At 43.3% G+C, this 12,282-nt stretch overlaps 1 protein-coding gene across 2 annotated transcripts in view; it reads right to left on the minus strand.

The window, feature by feature from the left end:
• The window catches only part of LOC120021399 (phosphatidylinositol transfer protein beta isoform), a 36,930-nt gene that overhangs the window by 11,659 nt on the left and 12,989 nt on the right, over positions 1–12,282 (minus strand). For both annotated transcript variants that reach the window (XM_038965193.1, XM_038965268.1), the window contains exons 3-7: positions 12,000–12,145; positions 11,691–11,782; positions 11,443–11,450; positions 10,823–10,897; positions 10,579–10,662 (exon numbers count right to left, since the gene is read on the minus strand). In XM_038965193.1, the coding sequence (XP_038821121.1) occupies positions 10,579–10,662; positions 10,823–10,897; positions 11,443–11,450; positions 11,691–11,782; positions 12,000–12,145 (405 nt within the window). The remainder of the gene's footprint in view (positions 1–10,578; positions 10,663–10,822; positions 10,898–11,442; positions 11,451–11,690; positions 11,783–11,999; positions 12,146–12,282) is intronic.

Genomic DNA, 12,282 nt, shown 5'->3' on the forward strand with positions numbered 1-12,282 from the left:
TCATGTCGGTTTCCATCCACGCACACTGAAATACCGCAACAACGCACATTTCCTTGCTAGTCAATGTGCTCACGCCTACTACCGTTGCGGAGATCAAAGCACGCAAGGGCAAGAAAGTGTTCTCGCTTAGTTGACTAAAATGTTATATAATCGAACTACCTTCGTCGAAATGACGCCTTAGCCAACTACGAGATAGTGGTTATATGCTTGACAAACATACATTTTTGGAAAATGTATTTGGCAGTTGGTTCTCCATTTTTACCCTAACCTTTTTCTTCACATCAGAGGTATCTACTCTGACCTCAAAATGCATGCATGGTACACAAAATGCGTGCAGGTCTGCAAAAGTCATACCGGGCCCTCTAAAGCCCCTCTAACCCATGTGTCTGAGAGTTGGCCCTGCACTAATGCTGCCCTCTGGGCAGAGGGGCAAGGGGACTCCCATGAGAGAGGCCAGGGTCTCTTAGGCTAGGTCTACCCTCCACAGCCCCTCTGCCCAGGCTGCAGCACCAAAGCCCAGCCCTGTGCCCTCCACCATGCACCCTGTCTGGGCTAGGCTGAGCTGGGTAGGCTGTCAGGTGGGAACTTGTTGATGCCACCAGCAAATGGCTATGCTGACATTATAGATGGCAGAAGGGCGCAGGCTGGTGCCAGTGTGTGTAGAAGACTGTGTACGTGTGTCTGATGGCGTGCATAACTGCTCCCCCAGACACAGGGCCAGGCCGAGGAGAGACTGCTCCCCCAGACACATTTACATTTAAGTCATTTAGCAGACGCTCTTATCCAGAGAGACTTACAAATTGGTGCATTCACCTAGACACGGGGCCGAGGAGAGACTGCTCCCCCAGACACGGGGCCGAGGAGAGACTGCTCCCCCAGACACGGGGCCAGGCCGAGGAGAGACTGCTCCCCCAGACACGGGGCCAGGCCGAGGAGAGACTGCTCCCCCAGACACGGGGCCAGGCCGAGGAGAGACTGCTCCCCCAGACACGGGGCCAGGCCGAGGAGAGACTGCTCCCCCAGACACGGGGCCAGGCCGAGGAGAGACTGCTCCCCCAGACACGGGGCCAGGCCGAGGAGAGACTGCTCCCCCAGACACGGGGCCAGGCCGAGGAGAGACTGCTCCCCCAGACACGGGGCCAGGCCGAGGAGAGACTGCTCCCCCAGACACGGGGCCAGGCCGAGGAGAGACTGCTCCCCCAGACACGGGGCCAGGCCGAGGAGAGACTGCTCCCCCAGACACGGGGCCAGGCCGAGGAGAGACTGCTCCCCCAGACACGGGGCCAGGCCGAGGAGAGACTGCTCCCCCAGACACGGGGCCAGGCCGAGGAGAGACTGCTCCCCCAGACACGGGGCCAGGCCGAGGAGAGACTGCTCCCCCAGACACGGGGCCAGGCCGAGGAGAGACTGCTCCCCCAGACACGGGGCCAGGCCGAGGAGAGACTGCTCCCCCAGACACGGGGCCAGGCCGAGGAGAGACTGCTCCCCCAGACACGGGGCCAGGCCGAGGAGAGACTGCTCCCCCAGACACGGGGCCAGGCCGAGGAGAGACTGCTCCCCCAGACACGGGGCCAGGCCGAGGAGAGACTGCTCCCCCAGACACAGGGCCAGGCCGAGGAGAGACTGCTCCCCCAGACACAGGGCCAGGCCGAGGAGAGACTGCTCCCCCAGACACAGGGCCAGGCCGAGGAGAGACTGCTCCCCCAGACACAGGGCCAGGCCGAGGAGAGACTGCTCCCCCAGACACAGGGCCAGGCCGAGGAGAGACTGCTCCCCCAGACACAGGGCCAGGAGAGACTGCTCCCCCAGACACAGGGCCAGGAGAGACTGCTCCCCCAGACACAGGGCCAGGCCGAGGAGAGACTGCTCCCAGACACAGGGCCATCTTCCTCACTGTGTATCACAATGCTGAGATCCCAGCTGCACTAATTCACGAAAACACAGGCACTAAACCCATTCACTACCACAGTCAAACATACAGTTCGAACTAACTCACTAGCGCAGCAGGAGAGTAGACCCACACACTCTAGCAGCATAATACACAAGCACAATAAGGCTTTGCTGTACCATTGTTCATTAAGGCTGTATCTCAAATCAGTGTTCGAGTTGGGCCGGAGCGCCATACCGACACCGCCATCTTTTTGTGAACTGCGTACCGGCTCCTCTACAAAACAAAGTGGCCCATCACCGGCCCGGATTTGCACACAGTGTCAAAAAAAGGTTGATCAAAGCAGAATGAAGGCAGGATCTGCATTGAAAAGCAATGGAGAGTGGGCATTCATATCTGTAAATCCAGTCAACAATTCGTGAGGGAATGCGCCGATTGAGAATGTGCAGAATACACTGTTCCAAAACATAACTAGCCTCACTACAAGCCATCTCACTAGTAATTATAAGTATTATGTCTTTCGACAGGCACTGTTGAGAAAGACATAACACCATTATTGGAAAGCTGGTATTCCCCTCTTATTAAACAGTAGGCTAGCCATGTAACTGCGACAACATTAAAAATATTCTAATAAGTCTAATTGACAAATGACTTCCATGCTGTGCATAGATCTCCCCTGAAAGAATAATATTTTAGCTTTAAGGTTATAGATAAACATGTTTTCACTACCTTGCTTTGAAGTAGCTTACCTTATTAAATTAATCAGGGATGAAATGGATGAGGGAATAATTGTATTAAGACAAAAGTATTTAGTTGTGTTGCAATATGTTATATTAACTTCTTATGGCTGCAGCCCGACGTCGGTACACTTATGACAACAGCCAGCTCAAAGTGCAGGGCGCGAAATTCAAAAGATTTTTTTTTTTTAATATTTAACTTTCACACATTAACAAGTCCAATACAGCATATGAAAAGGTACACATCTTGTGAATCCAGCCAACATGTCCGATTTTTAAAATGTTTTACAGGGAAGACACAATATGTAAATCTATTAGCTAACCACGTTAGCAAAAGACACCACTTTTTTTACTCCACCAGTTTTTTACTCCATCAGTAGCTATCACAAATTCGTCCAAATAAAGATATAAATAGCCACTAACCAAGAAACAACTTCATCAGATGACAGTCTGATAACATATTTATTGTATAGCATATGTTTTGTTAGAAAAATGTGCATATTTCAGGTATAAATCATAGTTTACATTGCAGCTACAATCAGAAATTGCACCGAAAGCAGACAGAATAATTACAGACACCAACGCCAAATAACTCATAAAACATTTCTGAAAAATACATAGTGTACAGCAATTGAAAGACAGGCATCTTGTGATTCCAGACAATATTTCCGATTTATCAAGTGTTTTACAGCGAAAACACAATAGAGCGTTATATTAGCTTACCACAATAGCCAAAAACACAAGCAATTTCCCAGTAGCAAAAGTTAGCGATCGTAACAAACAAGCAAAAGATATATAATTTTTGACTAACCTTGATTTTCTTCATCAGATGACAGTCCTATAACGTCAGGTTATACATACACTTATGTTTTGTTCGAAAATGTGCATATTTAGAGCTGAAATCAGTGGTTACACATTGTGCTAACTTAGCTACTTTTTCCACAACGTCTAAACAGCAACGATATTTTTCTGACACGTTTTCTGACACATATTCTGACCAAATAGCTATTCATAAACATAAGTAAAAAATACATGTTGTATAGGAAATTATAGATCCATTAGTTCTTAATGAAATCGCAGTGTTAGAATTCTAAAAAATAACTTCATTACGACATCCAGCTTCGGTATAGCTGAGTACCCCAAAGTTGGGCGCCCACGACTAATTCACATGCACGACAGATATATGAATTAGCATCATAAAATGTTCCTTACTTTTGGTGATCTTCCGTCAGAATGTTGTAGAAGGTGTCCTTTGTCAAGAACAGTCGTTGTTTGGATTTAAAACGTTCATTTTCCCTCTCGATTTAGCACGCGCACTTGCCAAGTGGCACAAAGCTCTCCAAGTCAACAAACGGAAGAGAACGGAACACGGCAAAACTCCCGAAAAATTTTCAATAATCTGATGAAACTATATTGAAAAAACATACTTTACGATGATATGGTCACATGTATCAAATAAAATCATAGCCGGAGATATTAGTCGTCCATAACGACAGCTAAACAGAAGGCAAATCCATGTCCCCTTTCGCGCGCTCCAGAAAACAGAAAATGGACGGTCACGTCATACAAAGAGCTTTTATTCCACCTCAGACCAAGATAAACACGAAATTTCTTCTCTCACCGCCTCTTGACATCCAGGGGAAGGTGTATGAAGTGCACGTAGACTCTTACGTATCATACCCATGTATAGGCAGGAAGTAGAACAGAGCATCGATTTCAGATTTTCCACTTCCTGGTCAGGAAGTTTGTGCCAAATGAGTTCTGTTTGACTCACAGATATAATTCAAACGGTTTTAGAAACTAGAGAGTGTTTTCTATCCAATAGTAATAATAATATGCATATTGTACGAGGCCGTTTGAAATGGGCACCTTTTATCTGGCTACTCAATACTCCCCCTGCAGCCCAAACAGGTTAAGGGTGGCCAACCATCCTCCAGGAGAGCTACTGGGTGTGCAGGCTTTTGTTTGAGCCCTGCTCTAACACACCACATTGTAGCCGTAAAAATCAGCTGCTCACACAGAACCTTGATAAGCAGACACGGGTGTGTTTCAAGGCTTGATCAAAAGCCTGCACAACCAGTAGCTCTCCAAATGGAGGGTTGACCATGTGTTTTATACAGAAGCCTAAACAGCGCATTTATTCTACTTTGAGGGGTTAAGTGCCTTCATCAAGGGCATAACAGCAGGAGATCGTAGGCCTACATGGGATCAGAGACCAGCAGCCTTCTAGTGTCAATACCCAGGGATGCAAACTAGGTAACCGATCTGATCCATGTAGATCCGACGAGAAAAGTTATATTTGGGGGGGGGGGGGGGGGGGTTGGATTACTACTGGCTGTAAGCGAACGAGTGATGCGCATTTGGAGCAATACTGGCTGTATAATCTAATGCTCAGGCCTGGGATCAGCCGGTCCTTCACATAACAGAATGCAGCACGTGACTGAAGAGAGAAGCGACAACCAACTTCCTAGTTACAGAATCAGCCCGCGCTCTGAAAAGACAGCGGAGATTGGACAGACAGTTTGCCAGTTACTGCAGCAGCACGTCAAATCAAATGTTATTGGTCACATACACATGGTTAGCAGATGTTAATGCGAGTGCAGCTAAATGATTGTGCTTCTAGTTCCGACAGTGCAGTAATATCTAACAATTTCACAACAACTACCTTATGCACACACAAGTGTAAAGGGATGAATAAGAATATGTACATATAAATAAATATAAGGATGAGCGATGGCCATGCGGCATAGGCAAGATGCAGTAGATGGTACAGTATATACATATGAGAAGAGTAATGTAGGGTGTGTAAACATTATATAAAGTGGCATTGTTTAAAGTGAATAGAGATACATTCATTACATCCAATTATTAATTATTAAAGTGGCTAGAGATTTGAGTCTGCGTCCCCTGAATGACCACTAGAGGTAGGTGAGAAGCCTGAAGACGAAGGTGATGAAGCGTACTTCATGAGCTGTAACTGAAAAACAACTGGCATTTGGAAATGTTGAGGTGAGGGAGCAAGTGTGGTGGAACAAGAACTGTTCAGTATCTTGCTACAATTCTCCATTAGCTAGCCAGAGAAATGTTCAGCAACATTAGCTGATCAAATAATTGAGTTTATGGTGTGAAATTTAGCTGGCTAACAAAGTCATACAGCTAAATAGCTAACGTTACAACATCAGATGAGGTAACGTTAGCTCGAGGAACCAATTAGCTACAGTATTAACTTCTTATGGCTGCAGGGGCAGTATTGAGTAGCTTGGATGAAAGGTGCACAGAGGTGCCCAGAGTAAACGGCCTGCTCCTATGTCATAGTTGCTAATATATGCATATTATTAGTAGTATTGGATAGAAAACTCTGAAGTTTCTAAAACTGTTTGAATTATGTCTGTGAGTATAACAGAACTCATATGGCAGGCAAAAACCTGAGAAGTTCCACTACCTGTTTGGAATTTATCTGGGGGTGCCAGATTTTCAACCAAGCTCTCATTGAAAATACAGAGAGATATGGATGGGTTATCACTTCCTACGGCTTCCACTAGATGTCAACAGTCAATAGAACTTCGTTGGATGACTCTAATGTGAAGGGGGGCCGAAGGAGACAGGAATGAGTAATCACTTCCACGAGCTGATCACGCATTCACCATGCGCCTTCACATGAGTAGGACGTCCGTTCCATCTCTCAACTGAAGTCAATGTAGTTCTCCGGTTGGAACGTTATTCAAGATGTATGTTAACATTCTAAAGATTGATTCAGTACATCGTTTGACATGTTTCTTCTGACTAACGGAACTTTTGGACATTTCGTCACGTTATAGTGGTCGCGCTTTGTGACTTTGGTTAGGGCTTTTGGTAAACAATTTCAAAGTAGCTAATTGGACATAAATAACGGACATTATCGAACAAATCAAGCATTTATTGTGGACTTGGGATTCCTAGGACTGCATTCTGATGAAGTTCAAAGGTAAGGAAACATTTAGCATGTATTTTCTGGTTTCTGTTGACTCCAACATGGTGGCTAATTTGGCTATTGTTCTGAGCTCCGTCTCAGATTATTGCATGGATTATTTTTCCGTAAAGTTTTTTTGAAATCTGACACAGCGGTTGCATTAAGGAGAGGTATATCTATAATTCCATGTGTATAACTTGTATTATCATCTACATTTATGATGAGTATTTCTGTTGAAACGATGTGGCTTTGCAAAATCACTTGATGTTTTTGCAACTAGTGAATCTAACGCGCCAATGTAAACTCCGATTTCTTGATATAAATATGAACTTAATCAAAGAAAACATGCATGTATTGTGTAACATGAAGTCCTATGAGTGTCATCTGATGAAGATAAAAGGTTAGTGATTAATTTTATCTCTATTTCTGGTTTTTGTGAAAGCTATCTTTCGCTGGAAAAATGGCTGTGCTTATTGTGGTTTGGTGGTGACCTAACATAATCATTTGTAGTGCTTTCGCTGAAAAGCATATTTGAAAATCGGACACTTTGGTGGGATTAACAACAAGATTACCTTTAAAATGATATAAGACACATGAATGTCTGAGGAATTTTAATTCTGAGATTTCTGTTGTTTGAATATGGCGCCCTGCACTATCACTGGCTGTTGTCATATCGATCCCGGTAGCGGGATTGCAGCCATATGAAGTTAACTGAGAATTCGATCAAGTCTTGCCGTTCCTCATGCTAGAACGTTAGTTACTCACTGGACCCTGGCAATCTGTGTGAAATGTTAACTAGTTAGCTAATGAACTTACTATCTATCAACTAAATGTTTTCCCTCTATGTGGTTAATTTTCAGAATGAGAGAATTAGGTGAAAATGAGGAGTTGCTTGTTAAACAAGTGGATTCAGGGATCAAGTGTAGCTGGAGCTGGGCCTGTCTTAAGCTGGATGGCACTGTAGAGGTCAAAAGGAACACCACACACATACACACTTTCCCCTCTTTCTCACTTGCTCAATAAGGTGGATAGAAAGAGGTATGCCAGGTGTACTCTGACTGAACGAGATAGATTATACCAACAAAGGGTGTCGTGCTCTGCTGGCACATTAATGTAGAACCGATGTACACAAGCAGATATATATTTTTTTGCTATGAGTTAGGTTCACATGAACCACTTTATTTTACACAGACTGATCATATTCTTTGTTGTTTAAATAGTACACAGTAAAACATTTCAACAAGGTACCCAGCCTAAAAGTCACTAGAAGTTAGCATTTTAAAGCTGATAAAGTCACCTTTTTGGGCCCTTACCAGTTTGCATTCCTACAATACCACATTTATGCTAACTTTCCATGTAGGCTACATAGACGCCACCAATTATTAGACATGGAAATCTGGTTAAAAGTCATGCAAAAGTCATGAAATGCCATCTGTCAAAACGTGTATAAACCCTGAACAGTGAATACTCAGAGGTCTCCCTAGCATAATGTCAATTGGGAATTCCTGTGAACATAGTCTAATGGACCGACTTGGGAAAAAGACAGCTCCTGCTCCTCGTTCATCCCAAAATCAACCACTCTTCTCAAATCAATCAATGGTGCTAAATTTCATGTGGTACTCCTAACCTTTGAAAGATGGGAGCCCTGAACACACTCTTAACAGTCTCACAGTCCTCTTCTGGTTTCATTATTAATCGTAAAGAGCTCAGAGAGAGAAGTGCAAAGTCAACTAGGGCTGAGCAATTGGACCTAAAAATCAAACCTAGATTTAAAATATATATATATATATATATATTTTTTTTTTAACTTATGGGCAATTCAAGATATATACTGCATCTCAATTTTAATGTTCTCTAAATAAGCAGTGTTGTAGAATTAAATGTAAAATACACTGCATTTCGAACAGTCAGCAATAATCTAATGAATTTAAACTTTATACCTAAATAGAGGCCTTCCACAACCATGAGTTTAACCTGCTTTTTTGTTGTTGTTGCAATAGTCACTGATCTGGCTTTTAAGTCCATGAAAAGGCCCTTTTTTGTTAAACATTTAACTATAACCATGCATAATGCACATTCACTAATAATGACTAACTTCTTGTAGCAAGCATTAGGCTATAGAAAATTAACACCCGTCTCATCAACGATCACTCAAGCCCACGTGCTAGTTAATCTTTATATTTCTAGTTTAGCCATCTTATGTGCTAGCTAACAAGGTTGAACAGCTGAATTGTTATGAACACACCATTATGTTTGTCTCTGTTTGAACAGCATGCTAGCCTGTACACTTTGTTCAGAATTTATAAAATGTGCTTATTGCACATTTATAAAACATAAAGTAGACAGCTAGTATAAACAGTCTTTGGCTGCAGTATGTGGTACTCCAATGCAGCATGCCACAAACTGCACATTCATTTTCCAGAATCAATCTTCATTGATACTCTCGTTTTAGTAGCGTCTGATCTGCGCGCAATTTGAATAGTTGAGACATAAAAAGTGTATCATTAGAAAACTTCTCTATTACAGTAAAATAATGTCTCAATGTGTTTGTGTCCATATGACCGATTCTGGTGGACCAAATCTCAAGTGCAAATAGTGAGTTGAAACAGCTTATCAGAGAGGAGAAGGGGATCTCTCAACTTTGTTGGCTTGAGAGGGAGGGGCTTGGAGTGTGTGTAAACCATAGAGGTATAGGTGAAGCGAGAGGTTTCACTCTCGGTAAAATCTGTCCAAAACAAGCTTTATGGGTTTCAATGGGCTTATTTTGGACTCAAGCTTGTCGCCTGCCTTCCCGGCTTTGGGACAACGGGCGGAGACGTGCATCTTGTCATTATATAAAGATCTCTGGTGTAAATGGGAAGGTGCACACAACAGCACAGAAGGAGCGAAAGAGACGAGACCAAAAACACAACACGAGAACAAGTGGACATAAACGCAAAAAAAGACCCCTAAAAACCCCTAGATTCTTGCAAAACAGGATTTGGAATATCACGCAAAAACAGAAATTAGAATTAATTTGAGATATTGCCCAGCCCTAAAGTCAACTTAAAACAACTGTTGTGAAAAATAAAACGCCTTTCAAATTACAAACAGCTCAAGGGCCCAGCAATTTTAAATAAATCATGATGCGCCTGCAGCTAAAAGCTGCTTTTCAGGGCTATCGGCCAACAGGAGGGAGCCAAACGAGCAGAATGGAAGAAACACACACTAATTTGGCTGTTTTAATGCTGAAAGCTTCATCACTATAACAATACACTGTGCTGCTCTAATGAGGTCTGTGAATCGATGTGCCTTACACTGAGGAAGTGTGTGTGAGAGGGCCAGGCGTATGGAGCGCCATGAGCCTTAATTACACTAACAAACTCATCTGTGGTCCCTTGGCAGGCCAGGCCCTGCAGCCTTGCCTGAGGCACAAACCTGATAGGGCCCTCAGACAACTCCTCCAGCAAGGCAAACACGTCCGCCTTGTTAGACACCTACCGTAAGCACACACTGCTCGGGCAAATAACCACATGCACTCGCACAGCACAAAATGCGTGCACACACAAACTCAGTGAAGTGAGGCAATGCCATGCCAAATAATAGCAATAAACTACCATGAGCATTGGTACTAGGAACCTTATGGATTTGAAAGGAAGATATGAGAAATTATACCAATATTACGTTATAATTGCAGAGCTTCCAACACCATACTGATGAGGGGTTTCAGAACCCGCAGAGGAAAAACAATGCACCATAGTTCCGACTGGCAGCTGAGAAGGAATACAACATTCTCAATAACCGTTTAAAAGGAACGTGTGAATGCAGTTTTTTTGTCCCATCTGAGTAGACCTAAAATTATATTTATCTTACATCTAATGGGGTTAGTATAATAATATCTAAGTAGGAAGATTGCTGTGCAATGCACAGGTCTCTCCACATGATGGTGCCAAACAGGGTACTATCCAGGGCTTTATTGAGTGTGGGACTGTGGTATGACAGCAGTATCAGAAAGGAGTACTCACAGCAGGGGCCACTTGTTCCCCATCTGCGATGTCAATGGGAACCACCTCCACACTCTTCCATGTGGGCACGTCCAGCTTGTGCACCTGCCAATCAAAGCCAGGCATGAGCATGACAGCAAAGCTTCAACGGGGACACATTCACAGACAGTCATCAGTGACCTTTACAGTGAGATTTGTAAATTGTAAATAATCTTGTAAATTGTAAATAATCTAACAAATTTTGAACGGCAGATAAGGTACTCACGTTTTCTACTGTGCCAAGGTCAGGTTTGTGCCATGTCTCAATCTTAACGATGAAGTCGTCTTTCATATACTCATTCTGAAGGAAGGAGGTTGACAATCTTTACTGAAACCACAAACCCTCTAAACGAGAGATATTCAACTCTTACCCTATGGGAGGTCAGGAGCCTGCTGGTTTTCTGTTTTACCTGATAATTAATTGCACCCACCTGGTGTCCCAGGTCTAAATCAGTCCCTGATTAGAAGGGAACTATGAAAAAAAGCAGTGGAACTGGCTTTGAGGTTTTTGAGTTTGAGGGCTCTAAACCTAGTAGATTTACATTACTAGTAATGACCACAAGGGGGACCTCCAACCCCTGAAATCAACAACTACCCAATGAAGCAATATCATGGTAAATTCAAACCATACAATTTCCCCATAAATAAATAAAAACCTCAAACATTTTTGGCTTATTTGCTACATTCTTTATAATTGTTGACAAGTTCACTTAACGAAAACTGACGCATGCCACATTCACACAGACAAACAAGTAACTACCCAACTATACACACATGCACAAACAATTACCATCCAAACAGACAGTGAGATAATCTAACACAACAGGGTCATTTGAGGCTACTCACCGTTACAACTGGGTCCAGACGAAGCATAAGAAGACCAAAAAAAAAAATGTTAGATATAAATCCAAGCCAAAAAAAGAAAGAAATTATCATATAACTCATGTAAATAATAAGTTGGTTCAAGCAACAATGAGTCAATTTAAAACATTTCTCTCTCAAAAAAAAGGCTTGGGTGGTCACAAGGTGCAGGCGGTAGGGGTGGGGGGAGAAGAGGTAAGAGTTCAGGCAGAAGAAGAATGGAGGGGACTCACTGGTTCGGCAGTAAGGGTAAGCATTCCAGGCCTTTTCATGGAAGACCAGGGAGCCCTCAGGAGCTATCATCTTGACAAACGCTGGGACTTTACTGTGGAAGCGAGGGGATATAGATGGATACACACACACAGTGAATAAAACACACTTCAGTCATACAATGAGATATCTTAATGTCATTGTCTTGAAGGCCTCTATAAAAAAATATATAAAAAAGGTACTACAAACCTACTGTAACACAGGAATGACTACACTTCCACCTGCTGGCAAGATAGTGATGGTGCACTAGGAACAGTGTGGGTGTGTGTTACCTCTTCAGATGGTAGATTTTGTGTGTGTACTGTCCTTTCTCGCCCTCCTTCTCATAGGGTTCATTCTTAAGGACCTCAATGCCCTCTCCTCCACCCGTCTCATTCTTACTGGCCTCTGCTACGGAGTACAACTGACCCACTTGATACTGAAACATAAAACACACATACTGTTAACACAACATTATATAGCACAACAAATACTTGCTCATGAAGGTAATAAAAACATGGATAGCAACTAAAACCTCAGGGAATCAACACATTTGTTTTGGACTATCATATGACA

This window comes from Salvelinus namaycush, chromosome 1 (assembly GCF_016432855.1).
Source record: "Salvelinus namaycush isolate Seneca chromosome 1, SaNama_1.0, whole genome shotgun sequence".
In the NCBI taxonomy this organism is placed as follows: Eukaryota; Metazoa; Chordata; class Actinopteri; order Salmoniformes; family Salmonidae; genus Salvelinus; species Salvelinus namaycush.